A 20,675-nucleotide genomic window follows, 5' to 3' on the forward strand; every position below is an offset into this window, starting at 1 on the left:
CGCTCCACGGGGCGGGATCGGTCGCCCGCTGGCAGTTGACTGATGCGTGAGCGGTCCAATCGGGAAGGGCGTACCTCCGGCGGCCGCATCCCAATCACGGGGCGCGTTCCCCCTCATCGCACTGTGATCGACGTGACCTCAACCAATCATAACGTGGAAATAAAGGCGGGCCGTGCGATCGATGTGAATGTTGCCCAATGGGTGGGAGGGAGTGACGGGAGGGACCAATGGGTTGCGGTGTTACGCGGGGAGGGGGCGGGACACGCAGGCTGTGCGGTGTATGTAATGGAGGCTCAGTAGCTGTGGGGAGATAAAGGCTGTTTGTCCTTGGCTGGAGCCCGTGTGAGTGGGAGAAAGAGAGAGAACATTTTATTTATTTATTTTTTATTTTGAAGTTTTTTCTTCTTGTTTTAAAGCTGGAAAAAATGGAGATGAAGAAAAGGATCAACCTGGAGCTGAGGAACAGGAGCCCGGCGGAGGTAGAGGGGGTTTATTGCACATTAATGGAGCGAGCTTTAACACCACATGTCACTTGTGTTGCTGATTTCGTTCCCCTTCAAAAAGAAAAGTCCTGATTACTCACTTTATTTTCTCCTGAGAGGTGCAATTAAATTGCAATAGTTTCCTTTAAACTCACCAGCCTCCTCTATTTCACTCTCTAGTTCTCTCCTTTTTTTTAAATTAAAAAAAATATATAATATTTTGCGTTTGTACTTTTAATGGACAATTTTTTGATGTGAAACTTTCTGCTGAGGGTCAGCACTGCTCCCTTGTTAGGTTGGAGATGTTTTTACCATTTGTCTTTGTGTGACTTTTAATAATAACCTTAGCCCAGATTGTATATTGGGAGGGGAGAATTCCTCCTTTTGCCCTTTTCCCCTCGATCCCAATTCATAGTAACTTCTCGCCACAATGATCGCTTCTCAAAGATGCATTTTAATTAATTGTGTTTAGTTTTGCTTTCAGATGTAATAATGATTGTCTTTGCAAGGCCTGTTTTATGGATCATATTGTTGCTGTAAACTTTTTATTAAACTTGCTATTGCTGTAGAATAATTATATTCAGTAAACTTGATGGGATGCAAGATTTGAGTAGTTTTGACACAGGAGAATCCTGAAGCTTTTTATCTTGGGATGGTTGATGAGGATTTTTGAATGATCTGTCTGAGGTGGGCAAGCACTGTCCCAAAGATCGGGTCTGTTATCTGGCCTTTAAAGATGCATGACCTCAATATTTGTGTGTATGTATATATGTGTGTGTGTATGTATATATATTCCCTCAAAATACCACATTGTTCATTTTAAAATTGTAACAGGGAAGGAAATTATTTTAGTTCTGAAGATACAACTTTTTTCTTAAAAGCACTAACATTTTTAAAAAATCTATGAACTTCAGCAATTCTTTATAACTGCATTCAGTTCAGAGGTCGTGCAGTTGATTGAAGTGGTTGTTTGATACAACTCTGCCTTGTTTAACATCCAGTACCCTCCTTGTATTGCACCGGTCATAATACTGGGTTTGAATGAAGATTCTATCTTCCCCCTGCCCCCACCTTGCAGTCAGGTTGCACTGAGTTGAGTTGTAAATTACCTGTCCTAACACAATGCATGTTTTATACTAGCCTGTTACATGACTGCTGCCTTCCAGTCCCCACCTCCTCATCCCTACCCCAACCCCACAAAACCAAGAAGAAAGTTTTAAATCTATTTGGTCAGACTAAGTATTTACCCCCTGTTTAATGTCATGTGCCATTGTCCACAAGCTCACTTCCAATGTAGATTTGTGGAACAAATAGAATGGATGATGCCTATCTGGCCGCTGCTGATTCATAGCTGGGTCTTGTGTTTGGCCAAGGTAGACATGACTGTGAACCTACAAATCAAATGTATTCAGCTCCTACAATGGTCCTGTGTGTAAAAACACTACCCAGTGTGGTGTGGAGCCAGTCAGACCAGAAGGACCTATGTTTGGCCCTAGTCTGTACTGGGTTAGCTCATCTCTGCTGGGGCAACAGTTGACAACAGCACCTCTTAGGTTAGAAAGAAGGAAAATGGCCAGGGATCCTGCTTCTCACTACTATCCAGTGCCTCTGTTGGGTGTGGAGAGGATTGGGTTTGACTGTGAGCCCTTCAATGGTCCAGTAGCCCACGGACTCACTGGTAGGGCACTTGCTGATTCTCCCCATGGAAATGTATCCGAGCAACAGTCGGGTGCCTTCAGGAGGGGAGAAAAATCCATTAGATGCCTTTTGTTTTCTCTCTGAGCTAAGGGCTAGTGTGGGTTCTACTACTGTAAGATGGCAGCACAAAAGTAATGTCTCAGTAAGTTTTATGGAATTCCTTGCTGTGTTGCAACTACAAACCTTTTTTTTGCAACTATAAGAAAAAGCTCTTTATTTGCTCCCCTGGGAGTGCTGACCCTGGCTCTGTGGGCACCAGCTCCATCCCCTTTCCACAACATCCCACAGGTTGTCACGCTTGGTGAGTGAATCTAGACAGTGACTGTTGGCAGGATATTCAGTCTTGGGAGGCCTCATACTGAAGCCTGATCATGCCTTTGTCCATATGTGCAAACTTGTCACCAGGGGACAGTGGCTAGGGTTCAGGAGAAGGAGGCCTGATTGACTTTCCTTTTTGTAGGCTAAAGGCATCGAGGTAGTTTGTTGCCCCCTCTCTCGGCTGCGATCGGTTGCCTTAGCGCAGACCGAGGATCAAATCTTGCCCCTCACCTTGTCCTTGCAGCTCAGTACTGCAGCATTCAGTGCATTAACATCTTGCATTTATGTAGCGCCTTTACATCTTGCATTTATGTAGCGCCTTTAACATAGTAAAACATCCCAAGGCCCGTCACAGTAGTGTAATCCGACACAATTTGACACACAGCCAAAGAAGGCGACAGTAGGACAGGTGAACAAATGCTGGTCAAAGAGAAAGAAAAACTTTCATTTCTGTAGTGCTTTTCAGGACATCCCAAAGCTCTTTACAACCAATTAAGTACTTTTGAAGTGAAGTCATTGTTGTAATGTAGCAGCCAATTTATTACAGCAAGGTCCCACAAACAGCAATGTGATAATGACCAGATAATCAGTTTTAGTGATGTTGGTTAGGGATAAATATTGGCCAGGACACTGGGAAGAACTCCCCTGCTCATCTTTGAAATATATCATGGGATCTTTTAAGTCCACCTGAGCAGAGAGACTGGACTTCGGTTTAACGTCTCATCTGAAAGTCAGCACCTCCAACAGTGCAGCACTCCCTCAGTGCTATGCTGGGAGTGTCAGCCTGGATTATGTACTCGAGTCTCTGGAATGGGACTTGAAGCCCCAACCTTCTGACTGAGGCAAGAGTGATATTCACTGAGCCACAGCTGACATCGAGGTGGGTTTGAAGGAGGAGAGGTTTAGGGAGAGAATTCCAGAGCTTAGGGCCTAGACAGCTGAAGGCACGGCTGCCAGTGGGGGAGCGATTAAAATCGGGGTTGCACAAGAGGCCAGAATTGGAGGAGCACAGGGCTGGAGGAGGTCGTAGAGATCGGGAAGGGTGAGACCATAGAGGAATTTGAAAACGAGGATGCAAATTTTAAAATCGAGGCATGCTGGACCGGGAGGCAATGTAGGTTGGTGAGCCGGGATGATGGATGAACAGGACTTAGGATACGGGCAGCAGAGTTTTGGATGAGCTCAAGTTTAGAGGGTGGAGATGGGAGGCCGGTCTGGATAGCATGGGAATAGTCGAGTCTGGAGGTAACAAAGGCTTGGATGGGAATTTCATCAGCAGATGGCCTGAGGCAGAGTGTAGAAGGGTCATATTACAGAGATGGAAGTAGACGGTCTTTGTGATGAGGGGATATGGGGTCGGAAGCTCAGCTCAGGGTTGACTAGGATGCCGAGGTTGTGAACAGTCTCATTCAGCCCGAGACAAGATGCCATGGAGGGAGAGGGATGAGGTAGAGCTTGGTATTGTCAGTGTACATGCAGCAGCTGTTGTGTTTTCGGATGATGTTGCCGAGGGGCAACACGTAGATGAGAAATAGGAGGGGCCAAGACTAGATCCTTGGGGGAGTCCAGAGATAATGGAGCAGGAAGAGAAGCCATTGCAGGAGATTCTCTGGTTACGACTGGATAGATAGGAATGGAACCAGGCGAGCACAATTCCACCCAGCTGGACAGCGGGGGAGAGGGGTGGAGGAGGAGGAGGAGGAGGAGGAGGATGGTGTGATCAACTGTGTCAAAGGCTGCTGACTGGTTGAAGAATGAGGAGGGATAGTTTATCACTGTCTCTCAGAATGTCATTTGTTACTTTGATAATGGCTGTTTCAGGGGCTGACACCTGATTGGAGAGGTTTAAACATGGATTTGGGAGGTGACAACACATACAAGAACTCTGGAGAGGGAAGGGAGGTTAGAGATGGGGCAGTAGTTTACAAGGAGAGAGGGGTCAAGGGTGGGTTTTGAGGGGGCGATGAAGACAGCAGATTTGAAAGGGAGAGGGGCAGTACCTGAGGAGTGGGAAGCGTTTACAATGTCAGCTAGCATGGGTGCCTGGAATTTGGGTGGTCAGCAGCTTAGTGAGGATAGGATTGAGGGAGCAGGAGGTGGGTCTTGTGGACAAGGTGAGCTCGTAGAGAGCATGAAGGGAGATGGGAAAGAAACTAGCGAAAGATGTGAGTTCATGGCTAGGGCAGGGGGGAGACCCTGGGGGAAGTTTGGCTTGGTGGGCTAGGGAAAGGGAGGGATGTGGCAGAGGTCTGGTTTATTTTGTTATTTGCTGTAATATATGGTCAAGTAGAACTGGCACGGGATTATGTGAATGCAGCTGACCTTTGAGTTACCTTGGGCTTTGAGTTGAGACTCTCAATGCAATGATGTAAATAGCAGTTGAGTCTGACTTGTGCTGCTGCCAAACTGATGTCTGTATTAGGCACAGGAGCTGAAGCTGACTGTAGTTTTACTTTGATATGTGCCTGGTATTCAAGGCACCTGCAAGAAGGCAAACTCCACACCTCTGAAGACACCAGTACCTGAATCCTTTCAACTGTCGGCAGAGGCAGCATAAAGTGCAGACTCCGTCAGTTCTATAGGGTCTTCAACGGAGACCAGTGACGCGCAGCAAGAAAAAGTGGGTAGGTCGCAGTTTTACTTCTCCCAGTGGCTTCCCGGCAACACGAAAACAGCGTGTGTTCAATAATTCTAATTTAAATAGTTTTAACCCAGTCGGCTTATCTTTGCTGCGTGTTAGGAAGGCTGGACCAGAATTGACTTGATGAAACTGCTTGCTCCACCTGTACAGAACAGTTTTGTGATGAACCAAGTTGTCTGCTCCAATCCCTGCTGATTTAATCTCTGCTCTGAGTTCTTGAGCCACCCTGAGACTTCTCAGCTTGGTGTTCCTGTCTGGCACCTTTTGGGTGGGGGTCCCCCAGCCACCCCCCCCCCCCCCCACAACTTCTGCAAAGTTATTGGGAACTGGTCCTGTTCCTGCTCCTTCCCTCAGATATCTCCGGGCAGAGAAACTCATCAGAAAGGCAAATTTACCTGGCGACGCGAATGCCCCAGCGTGAGATGTCAAAATTTAATGAAATGGTTGTTCCCTGTATTAAAGTTGACCTTCCTTCCTTTCTTTCTATTCCCATTGCCCCAACCACCAACTCCTTGACCATTCTTGCCTTACTGCTCCTCCATTAGAAGTGGCAATTTGTGCTGCAATGGTTCTATGAGTGACGATGGGCCTTGAGCACCTTTTTCTTTGCATGTGAGCCTGGATGAGAGTTTGTGGCCTTTTTGACTGTGTGCTGTTGCAGCCATGCCTGCCCTTGCCTCTCCACCCTATGAGTGCCATGTGAGTAATGATGAGCAACCCGTGCTTTATTTCCTCTCCTGCCCAAGGGGTCATAGGCCCGTTGGGTTGAGTTTCTGAACACAGACCAGGCGTTAAACCTGAATTTCCAGGTCCGGATGGTTTAATGGCGCATCGCATAGCGCACGTATTCTCAGTAAGTCACGGTGGGGGGGGCTCTCGAAGTCACTTCAAATGATCTATATTAATAGTGATTACATATAGCACGAATTCCTGTAACTTCATACTTTCCTGTAACATTTCCCTGCTTCTCGTGTCAATTGCTGTGAGCAATGTCAAGGGAAATTGAGTTTCCCTATGATTTTTGAGCTGATATCATCACAATAGCACCTCTACCAGCATTTCTGGAGAGTACGAGAGGTTTGAGGGGTTAAAAAAAAAACTCCCTCCCAGGCGATCTTCCCCCCCCCCCCCCCCCTGGGCTATCACTGACCTAGCACAGTTGATCAAGCCTATGTCCAACCAATACAGCAAAGAACACAGGAATTTTTAGGAACAGGAAACTGCCATTTGGAACACAGGCCCATCCCCTTTTCTGAGATGAACCCGAGCTACCTGACCTTGCATGTGTTCCGATGGGGATGACTGGAGACTGACCAGGAAATGGAACCCTGGCTGTTTGTCCCCTCAACCCAGTGTCACCAAGACTAATTGTAGCTGCTGCTTCAACCGAGACCGGCCAACTCGGCGCGGGCCAGGAATCGGCCCGCGACCGGCCAACTCGGCGCGGGCCAGGAATCGGCCCGCGACCGGCCAACTCGGCGCGGGCCAGGAATCGGCCCGCGACCGGCCAACTCGGCGCGGGCCAGGAATCGGCCCGCGACCGGCCAACTCGGCGCGGGCCAGGAATCGGCCCGCGACCGGCCAACTCGGCGCGGGCCAGGAATCGGCCCGCGACCGGCCAACTCGGCGCGGGCCAGGAATCGGCCCGCGACCGGCCAACTCGGCGCGGGCCAGGAATCGGCCCGCGACCGGCCAACTCGGCGCGGGCCAGGAATCGGCCCGCGACCGGCCAACTCGGCGCGGGCCAGGAATCGGCCCGCGACCGGCCAACTCGGCGCGGGCCAGGAATCGGCCCGCGACCGGCCAACTCGGCGCGGGCCAGGAATCGGCCCGCGACCGGCCAACTCGGCGCGGGCCAGGAATCGGCCCGCGACCGGCCAACTCGGCGCGGGCCAGGAATCGGCCCGCGACCGGCCAACTCGGCGCGGGCCAGGAATCGGCCCGCGACCGGCCAACTCGGCGCGGGCCAGGAATCGGCCCGCGACATTCCTGATCTGTGAGGCTCATGTACTCATTGAGCCATCGGGTGTTTTGACCATTTAACCGCCTTTAAGATGGTGGTCATGGGACTCTGCTGTGCTGCAACTGGTTAAGCAAGTGATCCAGTCAGATTAGGAAGATCATCAGTCTGTGTTCAATCCACAGATCGGTGACCTCAATGCTATCCCAAGGTTGGCCCCTTGTGCTGGGGAAGTGAAGTCAGTCAGGGTTCCTGCTACTGATCACTAAACAGTGACCCCTGGTGGAAAGTGCACTTTGGGCTTTGCTGTGGTGCTTTCTGTGACCGACTAGCCTGCCAACACTCGCTGTGCCGGCTCGATATGAAGAATGGGCAGCTTTATAAAGTGCCAGGCAGCAGCCATCACATGTAGAATTGTTTCCCACCAGTGGGCACCTTCAAGAGGAGGGGAGAACATGGAAGGGAGAGGAAGAAAGTATTTGAATGGTTTGCCAGTATCTTGTGGTAAGATGTGGTATATCCAAGTTATCTGGGCTTGTGGTGTTTATCAGATGTGGAAGGCCTGTTGTATGTGGATCATGGGGGCAGCCTCCACCTTGAATAAAAAGAAAGACGTGCATTTCTATAGTGCCTTTCACGAACTCGATGTCCCAAAGTGCTTCACAATGTGATAATGATCAGATAATCTGTTTCAGTGATGTTGGTTGAGGGATAAACGTTGGCCAGGACACTAGGGAGAATTTCCCTGTTCTTCAAAATAGTGACATTGGATCTTTTACGTCCCCTGAGTGCACACAGGGCCTCTGTTTAACGTCCCATCTGAAGGATTGCACCTCCAGCAGTGCAGCACTCCCTCGGAACTGCACGGGGAGTGTCAGCTTGGATCATGAGCTCAAGTCTCTAGAGTGGGACCCACAACCTTCTGACTCGGAGGCGAGAGTATTACCAACGGAGCCACGACTAAGAGGTGGATTGTCCTGACATTCCTTCACCTGGGGGAATGGCAGAGATTGATAGTGCTGGCGAACTCGAGGGAGACCTGGATAGGTTTTTGATGCATGAAGCAATTGAAGGGTATAAGGGGTAGTGTGGAATCTTTTGGAATAGTGAAATGAATAGCAATGATCTTGTATGTACTGTAACATTTCCTAAGTTATGTTGTTCTGTTTTGCATATGCAGCTTGTACCTTTTTTACTCCTGAATTTAAGATTACACAACATAAGAAATAGGAGCAGGAGTAGGCCAATCGGCCCCTCGAGCCTGCTCCGCCATTCAATAAGATCATGGCTGATCTGATCCTAACCTCAAATATAAATTCATGTCCAATTTCCTGCCCGCTCCCCGTAACCCCTAATTCCCTTTACTTCTAGGAAACTGTCTATTTCTGTTTTAAATTTATTTAATGTAGCTTCCTGAGGCAGCAAATTCCACAGACCTACTACCCTGAGTGAAGAAGTTTCTCCTCATCTCAGTTTTGAAAGAGCAGCCCCTTATTCTAAGATTATGCCCCCTAGTTCTAGTTTCACCCATCCTTGGGAACATCCTTACCGCATCCACCCGATCAAGCCCCTTCACAATCTTGTGTTTCAATAAGATCGCCTCTCATTCTTCTGAACTCCAATGAGTAGAGTCCCAATCTACTCCACCTCTCCTCATATGTCCGCCCCCTCATCCCCGGGATTAACAGAGTGAACCTTCTTTGTACTGCCTCGAGAGCAAGTATGTCTTTTCTTAAGTATGGAGACCAAAACTGTATGCAGTATTCCAGGTGCGGTCTCACCAATACCTTATATAACTGCAGCAATACCTCCCTGTTTTTATATTCTATCCCCCAGCAATAAAAGCCAACATTCCGTTGGCCTTCTTGATCACCTGCTGCACCTGCATACTAACTTTTTGATTTTCTTGCACTAGGACCCCCAGATCCCTTTGTACTGCAGTACTTTCCAGTTTCTCACTATTAAGATAATAACTTGCTCTCTGATTTTTTTTCCTGCCAAAGTGCATAACCTCACATTTTCCAATATTGTATTGCATCTGCCAAATCTCTGCCCACCCACCCAGCCTGTCTATATCCCCCTGTCGGTTTTTTTATGTCCTCCTCACTCTCTACTTTCCCTCCCATCTTTGTATCATCTGCAAACTTTGATATGTTACACTCGGTCCCCTCCTCCAAATCGTTAATATAGATTGTAAAGAGTTGGGGACCCAGCACCGACCCCTGCGGAACACCACTGGCTACTGGTTGCCAGTCCGAGAATGAACCATTTATCCCAACTCTCTGCTTCCTGTTAGATAACCAATCCTCCGCCCATGCCAGAATATTACCCCCAATCCAGTGATTCTTTATCTTGAGCAATGATCTTTTATGTGGCACCTTGTCGAATGCCTTCTGGAAGTCTAAATACACTACGTCCACTGGTTCCCCTTTATCCACCCTGTACGTTATGTCCTCAAAGAACTCAAGCAAATTTGTCAGACATTACTTCCCCTTTGTGAAGCCATGCTGACTTTGTCCTATTAAATTATGTTTATCCAAATGTTCTGCTACTGTCTCCTTAATGGACTCGAAGATTGTGTGCGCGCGTGACATACTGAGGGTCCTCGTGGTCCCACGAGAATGTTCTCTGGTGGATGCCAGGTCTATTTGTTAAATTCCTATCCCGTTGATCTGATTAACAAGGGAGTCAAAGGTTATGGTAGGTAGATGGGAAAGTAGGGTTGAGGTCATAATCAGATCCGCCATGATCTTATCAAATGGCAGAGCAGGCTCGAGGGGCTGAATGGCTTACCCCTGCTCTTAATTTATGTGTTCGTATGATCTTGTAGCTTCCGTTGCTGCACTATTAGTCTTGACTTTTAATGTGGATTTCCAGTGTCTTGTCCAAGGATGCAGAGTTATATTTCAGTGGGACCCACTTGAGCTGCCATGAGTATCATCAGTATTACAGCTTCCGTCAGACTGGCTTCTGCTAACAGATTGCAGGCTGTCCCTGCAGTGGTGCTTGGAGACCGGACCAGTGGGAGGGTGTGGGAGATAGAGATAGAGACGGAGACGGAGAGGGGGGAGGAGAGATTTTGCCCAGGAGTGCACAACAAATAACAGCCAAGTTCAAACCATGTTCGTGCCTTGTCTTATTGACTGAGGTATGTCTCAATTTGAGGTACTTGTTGCCTACTGTGCTGGCAGCATTAAGATGGTTGCAGTGCTGAATTAGCTGCACAACTGTGAACTCTACTCCCAAAATAGTGTCCGTGGACATCTTGCAGATACTTTCACCGTCGGAGTGGAAGTTGGTTTCGAAGAGGATGTTTTCCCTGATTGTTCTGGCTCTGCAGCAGTTTGTGTAGACACTAGCTGAAACACAACAGGAAGCTGTAAATCTCTTCCACTGCTGAAAATCAGCGGTGCCGTCTCTGCACATTACAGGATTTATCACCGACTCCTCCAGCCAAACGAGGTGGGCATGTTTAATGGGCGGGAGTGCCCCCGATGCATGAACACCCACACGCTGTTTGCAAACTGTCTCCAATGCTGGCTGTTGTGCTGCTGTATAGGAACAGAAGTGATGCACAATGTATTAACTTGCTGGGAAGGTCATGTGTCCCTTAAGACCCTAAAGTCTGATTGTTAAGGAAACCAAGCCTCTGATCATTGAAGAGTTTAACTGTTGTTTGGTCGGGGGAACCTTACAAAGTGAATGTGTTCCAGCTCCAACTCTGAAACAGCCAGCATTTTAGGATGCCTTTGCATCTGTAACAAAGTGTGCAAACTCACCATTTATCATATTAAAATACTTCTTCTGTGAGTAAACACACGTTTAGTTTCTAAACAGTGGCTGGCTTAATGCACCTGCCGCTACTGTTCAGTTTCTAAGGCCTGTGAGCCATGCTGTCACTAATGGTTGCCTGGTACACTTTGGGGAGGAGGAGACCCTACATAGGCCTGGGGCCTCCTTGATTTCCCAGCTTTCAGCTGGCAGAAGTTGATATTCTGACCTGACAAAAGGATGCTAATCATCTCTCCAAACAGGGGTGGCGTGCGTGCGTGGCGCTGTAAGGTGCCTGGACATCAATACAATCCTCTCTGTCTGGTTTAGTCGTGCATGGGATGTGGGTGACACTTGACCAGTTTGGCTAGAGGCGCAGCCATGTCTGGAGCACAGGTCGGCAGCAGTGCAGCCGGGATGTTGTCGGGCCCAATGCCTGTCTGCAAATGCTTATTTGGATCAGCCTCTGACCATGGCTGGAAGTGCCCGCACTGGGCTTGGCACTAACACAGCCACGTAGCCTCAAGTACTTCGTTACATAACAATGGAGCAGCCTTGTAAACACCTTCACGTAGTTATAACATCGAAGGAGTTTGCTTAATCTTCCTGTTAATAAGGTTATCTGTCACTAGTCGACCAGTCTGCTGCAGTGCACTGACCCAGACATAAATAATAACTAAACCAAACTGAACAGTTCCTCCCTTTTTTGTTTTGCGAACTGTCGTGAATCTGGGATTTTTATCATTTGAGAAACCCAAAAATGCAGGACAGTGCCACGGCTGGGGAATGTGTGAGGGGGGAGGTGGATGAGATTAGTACCAGAGTAGTGCTTGGGATTTTAAAAGCATGCAGACTGAGGAAGAACTGAGTGAGGTTGGTAAGGATTTCCACAGATTTGAAGTCCAGGGAAAGGAGTTAGTTAGGAGGTCCTAAACGTACTGAAGATTGATCTCAATACTGGGAGGGAAAACTGCCCATGGAAAATTCATTTGGAGAAAAATGAGAAGGATGAAATGGAGGATACAATGTGGGGAGGGGTTGGAAGCTTCACATGTCCCTGACAGTAACTCTGTCCTGTGGGTGGGTATTTCACTAACTTACAGCTGTCTGCAAGTCTTGCATTATTGGCAGGGATTCTGAGCCCGAGTGACTGGGGAACCAGTCTGCACAAAGTGTTGGGCACTTGCCTTTGGTCTGATGGATACCTGGACGTCAGGTGGGATCCCTGACCAGTGCGCTCCTCCCCACCTGCTTTTTCTGCATTCGCAGTGCCCAGGTGATCCAATGCCTCCTAGTGTGTATACAATCCCAAATTGCAGAAGGAGCTTTATGCAGTGATAATTATTCAGCTTTTCCAATTTCCTCTCATGCTCTCCTTGCTATGGTGCATTTTCAAAGGCACAGGCTACTTTCGGGTACCATATCCACGTGGACAGTGAGTAGCAGCAGGCTATTCTACTGTGGTGGAGGAGCATCACGGACCCTGCTCAACAACCATTATCCAGAAGGGGGTCACTGGATAGTCAGGAGTGAGAATGTGGGTGTCTTTATTTCCATTGGCTAATCCATTGCTGCACTGGCTGGGCCAGTCTAGGAATAAGAACATAAATAGGAGCAGGAGTAGGCCAATCGGCCCCTCTGATGTCTCAGGATGAGCTCATTCATTGCGTTCACCCATTGGTGGGGGGGGCTGGAGATGTCATTTTTAGTGCTAGTTGCTCTGGGCTTTGTTCAGTCACCATTTCAAACCCCATTCTTTAAAATAATGAGCAAACATTAATCGTGTCTGCTGTTCTGAAGTTTCTCGAGCAGATGTGAGTGGTGTAGTTTCTGTCAGCGATTGCGATCCAAGCTGGAGAGGGGACACGTTGGGGCCTTATCATGAGTTACCCAGGCAGGGCCAGTGAGGATTTTCATTCCAATGAGCAGCTGTCACATGCAAGTGCTTTTTTTTCCCCCCCCATTTCAGGTCGCAGAGCTAGTAATCGACAATTGTCGCAGCAACGAAGGGGAGATCGATGGCTTTGATGATGGTTTTAAGGAGCTGGAGTATCTCAGTATGATCAACGTGGGACTAAAGTCTCTTGCCAAACTCCCAAACCTGCATAAACTCTTAAAGGTGAACTCTTGCAACAGTGAGTTTTAGAAAGGGTTTGTCGGTGGGGGGAGTGGGGCTTGCTGTGGAGCTTGTCTGGTTTTCCTTTTTCCCCCCCCCCCCCCTCCCCCGGCCAAGTTATTCCCTTTTTTAAAATGTTTTTTCCCCCCCCCCCCCTTTTTGTGTCGGCCCAAGAAATGTCGACAGTAGAGAGCATCATGGCTGAACCTGATCGTGTCCTCGTGGACTTTTCCAGTGGGAATGGTTGGATAATGATCAGGACTGGAAACTGGCTGGGTTTTTTGTCTCTCTCCCCAGAAGCACAGTGGCCCCCTTGCCCCACTCTGGCTGAGATCAGCTATAGTTTAGACCAGGGATCAAACCTCAGACTTTGCTGGTCTGTACTGCTCTGGGGGGCTGCGTTTGCTCATTGAACTGTTTATTAAAAAAAATACAAATTTCCATTTGGCAGTTTCTGTGTGAAATGGTTGGCAGTTGAAGGCACCTCTGCTACAGATCCAAACATTAACTGGGAAGATGTGTCCACGGTGGGGAGGGGCTTAACAACATCTAATCAAAATCACACTTGCCTTGCCACAAAAGGTGGATTAGAGCTCCCTCCCCTTGTGTCACTGCGTTGCTGATCTCTGCCTGTTGCTGCAGGAAGTGCTGGGATGGATAACGGGGGCTTCCCCACATTGGGAAGCATCTTGCACCCACGCCCACAGATCTTGGTACCTCTCACTTGCTGGCCAGGGATCATGTGGGGTGCTAGGAAACCCTGCTGGGGGTGGAGGGGGTGAATAACTGCTCCACTTATTGAAGGGGCGATAGCACGGCTGAGCTCCTCGTGGGGTGTTCATGGTAGGGGTGGGGGGATACTTCCCTCGAACCCTCTGCTTTAATTTTCTCCCTGGTGCGGAGTCAAACTGAGCTGTTCTTTATGTTCTTAACAGCTTATTTAGAGCAGAAGTGAGGGGCCTATCCACCCACTCTCCTGGATAGGACCGGGGTTTGGGGGGGGGGTGGGGCGGGTGCTTGGCTTGTGTGCTGTTTCCTCATTTGCTTTGCAGTGGTTTCTAAGACCTCTGCGGTAACGTAACGAGGCCCTGTTGTGAAAGTTAATCTGACCGCGCCTGATCTTTCTCTCATTCACAGCTGGAGCTCAGTGATAACTCCATCTCGGGAGGACTGGAGTTACTAACGGAGAAGTGCCCCAACCTTGTGTACCTCAACCTCAGCAGCAATAAAATCAAAGACTACAGCACAGTTGAACCTCTGGTAGGTGGTCATTGCTCAGGTCACTAGAGGTGACCTCGTAGGTCTGGCAATACCTGCACGTTAATGATACGTTGGACTATAATGATGTTGGATTATAACCTGGTGTTGTAAGATTCCTTACATTAATGATACATTAATGCTTTTTGTTTACACCAGGTACTCTGATTTTTCCTGGGGATGGGAGGTTTTGCACGGGGTGGGGTTGGTGGATGTGAGGTCCGCTCTCTCCTGCTGGAAACAGTAGGAGAGCTAATATCCTCCTTCTACCTGGGAAGGAATAGTCAGCACTTTCCTGACCTCCTCATATTGTTAGGACCTATTTGTTGCAGGCTCTTTGTTTTATAATTTTCCCTTGTTTTTCCACCGGGCTCCATTCAAAATAAAACTGATTGTGTAGTTTGCTAACCCATTAATGGGTGTGCAGGAAACCCCTCAGGGTAAGAAAGTACCAATTATCAATGTCCTATCCTGTGCAAAGACTTCTATTTTGTCTGTTTGATACTGTTTCCAGCAGGTTGTGTTAGAAATAAAGGACTTGTCCCTTATTATGTCCTCGGTGCTGTTGGTTCATTGATGCTGTATCCATCACTAAGTCGATCACTATTGTGACGATGTCTGGACAGGTTGCACTGCGACTGATCAACGTGATGGTGGCCATGTGGGTTCACCTTTATTCCTCAATGAAGGCGTCTGGGTTCATTTTCTGTGAAGTGGCTGGGATGCTTTAAGGTGTTAAGTGCTCCCTCTAGGGGTGGAAACCGCACTGTAGCAATAAATGCTGAGTAAGCCAGAAATTATATTTGTCCTTTTTAGTTTTAGCCTTCAACTTTTGTTCTTTTTCTTCCTTGCCACTTTCTCTTTCTCTTTTGTCTCATTGATACTGTGATCCACTGTCCTCCCAAGATGCAAATACTCCGACCTACATACTCCTCCCTGCATCCTTGCTGTGTTGAAATCAAGGCCCAGTGTTAACTCCTTTTCCAGGATATTTAACTGCGGAACTCCTTGCCTCCCTCAGTATTCCCTTTGTACTTTTTTCCAGACTCTCTGGGTCTCAGCCTGTCCTCCACCTCAGTTTCCCATTGTAGAGTCCTGTGCCAGTTTTTGATTCCACACCACACTACCTGGATTTTTGTTTTGTTTTGATGGCTGTTGGTGATTTGAGTCTGACCAAAACATTTAACTGTCCTTTTAATACTGTATTAAATTACCTGTTGGGTGGGCTCAGTAACATATTTGATTTGTTCACGTGACTGAATAGTGTCACTAATTCAAAGGTTTCCGGTCTTACGGTCCTATATTTAACATTGGTCTTTTTAAATTTCAGAAAAACCTGACGCATTTGAAGAGCTTGGACCTATATAACTGTGATATCTCCAATCCTAATGACTACAGAGAGAACATATTCAAGCTCCTCCCTCACATCACTTACTTGGATGGCTTTGACCGAGATGACCAGGAGGCCCCAGAGTCTGATGATGGTAAGAGATGTCCGCTTGGGAGTGGCGGCCTGGAGGCTGTTTGGGGGGGTGGGGGGTGGAATCTTCCACATCAGTCCTGCTGTTCTCTCGTGGTTAAGAGTTCTCTCTCGGAATCATCCCACTGACAACATTTTCACCCCACCTCCCCCGAAGGTGCTGAATCTCACTTAGGTAAAGTTTTGAGTGTCGCCCCCTTCCAGTACCTCACCCAAGTGATTGTTCTTTGTGTGAGTATCACCAGGATATTCCACCGTGGGATCATCACAGCCAAGTCTGAGGATTTATTCTTTAATATGACATTTTTAATATATTTCTCCCTCATTCTGCACACCTGCTAATTGCCAGCCCATCGCCCTCCTCCAGTTGTTTTAATGCTAGATTCCAGCCACTTCATGCCAACCTATAACAGTGTAGTTCAAATACAGTTCCTCCTTTTGCAAATAGTTTTAGTGCAACAGCTTAATTCAACTTTTGTATCCAGAGTTTCCGGACAAGCTTTCTCCTGAACCCTGGTGTTGTCCAAATCATTCAATTGAAAATTGGTTGCTGGTTCCTCCCAGTTGGCTAAGGTAGCTGATCATAGCCAGGGCATTGGTACAGGCTATATTTGGGCATAGAGCCCCCAGGATGGGGGAAAAAAAGCCAGATTTACTGCTGCTGGAAAGTGAGTGTCTGTCTGGAGGTTGAGGACAGGATCGGGTTCGACTGCCCCTCTGAGGGTTGAGTGAGACGTTGAACCGTACAAGTAGATCGGCACCCTATATGCCGAGGAACTGCAGACTAAACTTAGTAAAACAGCTGTTCATTTCATAAAGGCTCTGGTACCTCATCCAAGTGCCCATTCTTCAAAGATGGTGCTGATTGTTGGCAGGTTGCTTGATTTTGGAGAGGTTGATTGTGGAAACTGGCCCCTGTCCTCACCCAACATCCCTCCTTTTGGGTAACTTCAGTCCCAGCTGAAATCAGCTAACTCGGTCAAATCTAACATTTATGGTCTATGGCTCTGCTACTCGTTGGATAAAATGTTGAAGTAAAAATAAGGGTTAATGGAGCCTTCCCCTTTTTTTGCTGTCCTTCTGATTTCTATTGGTCCTTTTTAGTATTGCAGAGTGTGGCTGGATTATGAAAAGTATCTCTTCCTTTCTTCTATAGAGGAAGGTGAGGATGAAGAAGATGGAGCTGGTGCTGCAGGAGAATATTATGACGATGAGGATGATGATGAAGAGGATGAGGATGAAGAGGAGGAGGATGAACAAGAGGAGGTGGAGGAGGTTGGGTTGTCCTACCTCCTAAAAGAAGAAATTCAGGTTTGTTTCTATATCTGCTGGTGGAATAAAAGAGCTCTCTGGGCTGGCACTTTCCTGAAGCTGCTTTCTTGCTGGGCTCTAGTGCTGATGTGCCCATTCATTATGTGTAGCTCCAGTCTGAGTTTTGGGAGACTGTTCCAGCATGGAGGAGGAATTATAGCCAAGCCCAGTCCAGTCTTTGCGTTAACTGATGGACAAGAACTGTGGCCAACTTTGCTCCTCCCAACACCCGAGGGACTTGAAGCAGTTGTGGTGCCCTGCTAAGATCTTCTGATGCAGCAAAGCAATCAGAATTTCTGCCACCCATGAACCTCTACTTTGTGGAACACCCAATGGTTTTATTTACTATTATAACAGACTAATTTTGTTTTAATTCCTTCTCTTTCCCCTACCACTTTATTTTTTCTTCCTTTCCATTGAGATCCTGCTATTGCAATCATTAACTTTCTCCTCCACCCACCCCCCCCCCCCCCCCCCCAAAAGTGTTGTCTGGTCTCCATGAATAGTTAGAAATGGGACTTAAAAGAAGTGAGCAGCCTTTCCTCGTCCTGTGTTGTTGTGGCTGTTTTCTACCGATGTGTCAACCGTGGCTTAGTGGTAGCGCACTCGCCCGAGTTAGTCGTGGGTTCAAGCCCTACTGCTGAGACGAGCACGTAATCCAGGCTGACTCTCCAGTGCAGTACGGAGGGAGTGCTGCACTGTCTTAGGTGCCGTCTTTCGGATGAGACATTAAACCGAGCCCCGTCTGCCCTCTTAGGTGGTCATAAAAGACCCACAACACTATTTTGAAGAGCAGGGGAGTTCTCCCTTGTCCTGGCCAATATTTATCCCTCAACCAACATCACTAAAGCAGATTATCTGGTCATTATCTCATTGCTGTTTGTGGGAGCTTGCTGTGCACAAATTGGCTGCCAGATTCCCTATATTACAACAGTGACGACATTTCAAAAAACAGTTCGTTGGCTGTAAAGTACTTTGGGACATTCTGAGGTCATGAAAAGCGCACTATAAATGCAAGTTCTTTCTTGCAGGATGAAGAGGATGATGATGATTATGTTCATGAAGCAGAGGAGGAAGAGGCAGATGATCAAGGTAACATTTTTATTTGTTGAAAGCTGATTTTTATTTTTACCCCCACCCCACTGAAGACCAACTCTTACTGGGGCACTGTTCCCTGGACCCTGAGCACACTTTGCTATCTTCCCGAGATGGTAATTCAGTGAGCTTCGCACCTCCTTTTTAAAGTGTGATTACCTTAATTGCTTACTCTTTACCTACTGTTAAAGTTATAGGTTGAAAGGAATAAATTAACTGTGCTAACATGTTTCCTTGTCATTTGAAATATACTCATTTTGCACAAAACGAGGGGGCGGGCAAACTCAGATGGTCAATTTCAAAGTTCCTGCCGCCTTGTGAAACGCAGTAACTTTTTTAACAATACAGTCCGAATCCTCTGGCGGGTGCCTGGGTTTGTCGTCCAACACATCTAGTGGTTGAATCATGTTAACACCAACATGCCCGTTATGAGTGGTGCGGACTATCAGTAAAAGTGATCATAAAGCTGTGAGATTTTTGTAAAAAGCCAACTGGTTCACTAATATCCTTTTAGGGAAAGAAACCTGGTGAGTGAGTCAGAGGATATGCTGCTGTGACGTTTGCAGGTGGTGCATGTTATTTGCTGACTTAAAATGATAGCTACATGAGTCTATTTTATTTTTCTTCAGAAGGTGCTGCCCCTCAAGGACAAAAGCGAAAACGAGAGGCGGAAGATGAGGGAGAGGATGATGAGTAGCTCCCTCCGTCAGGCGGGACCAAACTCCTGTTCCATCACAATACGACTCTGTTGCATTCTTGCTATTCTTTAGATGGTAACTGTCACAATGGGAGTTGAAGGGGGCGGGTGGGTGGGGAGAAGAGAAAGAAGGGGAGTGCACTTGGGGAAGGACACTATTTTATTGTACTTTTTAAACCATTCCAGTTTTACTGGCAATGTCCCGGATGCGTTTGTCGCCTGTTTCTATTTTTTTACAGTTTCTTTACATGGGAGGCTGCCGTGTTCGTGTGGAGTCTGTACTTAAACTAGGTATGCGCAGGGATCCCAATAAAATTTTGAAGAGCTAGTTGATCTCCTGTGATGTTGCACATGAGTCAAGACTAAGTATACTCTTCAGGGGGAGGGGGGGAACTGGACCATGAAGAGCAGATGTAATTTGGTGCCCATTTTAAAGTTCTACATTATGTTTATCTTTCTGTTCTTATAAATTCCTGTGTCCACACTTACGATGTAAACTTGTCATGCTGTAATTACACCCTCCCATCAATGGAGGTGCTGCAGCATTACCACTGGTGACAGATTGTAATTCCAGCATAACCAGTTAAATGGGCAAGTTCCAGTATAAATATGGACATAGGAATTTATATTGGAAAAGTTGACAAGAAGTGTAGGTAAAGTTTTTAGTGGATATATTCCCCAAGATTTATATATTTTTTTCTCATTACTGTGCTGTAAAATCCTGAGATTTTCATAATGTGCTCCTCCCAGTTTTTTGTCACTGAGCTTTCCAACTCTTGGGCTAACTCCATGAGAATTGTGATCTGTACTTGCAGTTGAGACTGGGGGAGGGGATGCAAAGAGGGTGTTGCCGGGAGTGTGCTGAGGCCAACTCAACACACCCGTGATAGATCTTCCAAACTGAGGCTTTAGGCCAACCCGCTCTGTTAGTACCCGTAGATCCCTCGGACAACAGGCGATAAACTTTCCTGCTGGCTGATGAGGAAAAAAACATTTTTGAATATGTCCCCAATCAGAGAGCATCTGAACCCCTGGAGGTGTTTCTGGGGAGTTTGTGTTCAGGGGGTGCTGTTGGGACAGATGGCTGTGTTGCAGTCTGTGGCTGGGGTCAGCTGGCACAGTAACAGCTGCTCCGGTGGCTGTGGGGAATGTACTCTGTGCTACAGCTGATCCTCTAGCTAATAATTTCATGTCTTTCTGTTCCTGAAGGCTTTTTTTATGATGATCATACTGTGTTAGAGCTAGATCTTGGAGCATTTTGACCTATCTATCCTGGTAAGTGGGGGGTTGGTGGGAAAAGCACGGGATGGAAGAAAGGGATGAGAACATACCATTGTACTATGTTGAAACATTCAACTCAAACTGGATTTTACACTAATGGGTTAAGATGTTACAAGGTACAGCTGTGTGTAATTTTTGCAAGTGCTGTTTTATGTAGATTACAGGCACCAGCGCTGGCAACTCCCTTCAACTCCTATAAGTAAAATGCATTTTTAACTGTAAAACCATTGCTAAGGATTCTTCTATAGATGCAGACAGTTATTCACTTGTAGGGGTGGGTTTTGTATTCGTAGATCTTGTGGTTTTTAGCAATACCTATAACCGAGCACTATCTGAATTTGTTTTCCTGCTTTCTGGGGATTGGGGGAGTTCTTTGTGAATCAAAATCTGATCAATCAAGAGAAGTTGTAAATGATATTTTTTTGTTGCCATTGATCCAAAGGGAATTGTGCAGTCTTGGTGCACTGATTTCTACGTTGTGGGCAAGGTTTGGTGCTTGATTTTTGTTCTCTCTCCCTACATACAGCTCACTGAGCGAGTGCTTAGGCAGATAATCTGCACACTAGCT

The 20,675-nt window shown here is 47.2% G+C and overlaps 1 protein-coding gene across 2 annotated transcripts; it reads left to right on the forward strand.

The window, feature by feature from the left end:
* Positions 1-258: 258 nt before the first annotated feature.
* anp32e (acidic (leucine-rich) nuclear phosphoprotein 32 family, member E) lies at positions 259-18,930 on the forward strand. Of its 2 annotated transcripts, none has more exons than XM_067975818.1 (7): positions 259-479; positions 12,840-12,989; positions 14,124-14,246; positions 15,574-15,727; positions 16,880-17,034; positions 18,066-18,126; positions 18,759-18,930. In XM_067975818.1, exons 1-7 carry the CDS (start codon positions 426-428, stop codon positions 18,824-18,826), a joined length of 765 nt encoding a protein of 254 aa, XP_067831919.1. In that variant the 5' UTR covers positions 259-425; the 3' UTR covers positions 18,827-18,930. The 2 variants fall into 2 exon arrangements, with proteins under 2 accessions (XP_067831919.1, XP_067831920.1); XM_067975819.1 differs by having other exon boundaries at positions 18,762-18,930.
* The last annotated feature ends 1,745 nt before the right edge of the window (positions 18,931-20,675 follow it).

This window comes from Heptranchias perlo, chromosome 44 (genome assembly GCF_035084215.1).
Source record: "Heptranchias perlo isolate sHepPer1 chromosome 44, sHepPer1.hap1, whole genome shotgun sequence".
Lineage (NCBI taxonomy): Eukaryota > Metazoa > Chordata > Chondrichthyes > Hexanchiformes > Hexanchidae > Heptranchias > Heptranchias perlo.

Bases quoted from the DNA above. Each gene is read 5' to 3' on its own strand.
- anp32e (XM_067975818.1), top strand. From the start codon at position 426: ATGGAGATGAAGAAAAGGATCAACCTGGAGCTGAGGAACAGGAGCCCG. The intron at 15,728-16,879 runs GTAAGAGATGTC...TTTCTTCTATAG, and splicing joins GGCCCCAGAGTCTGATGATG to AGGAAGGTGAGGATGAAGAA. The intron at 17,035-18,065 runs GTTTGTTTCTAT...TCTTTCTTGCAG, and splicing joins TCCTAAAAGAAGAAATTCAG to GATGAAGAGGATGATGATGA.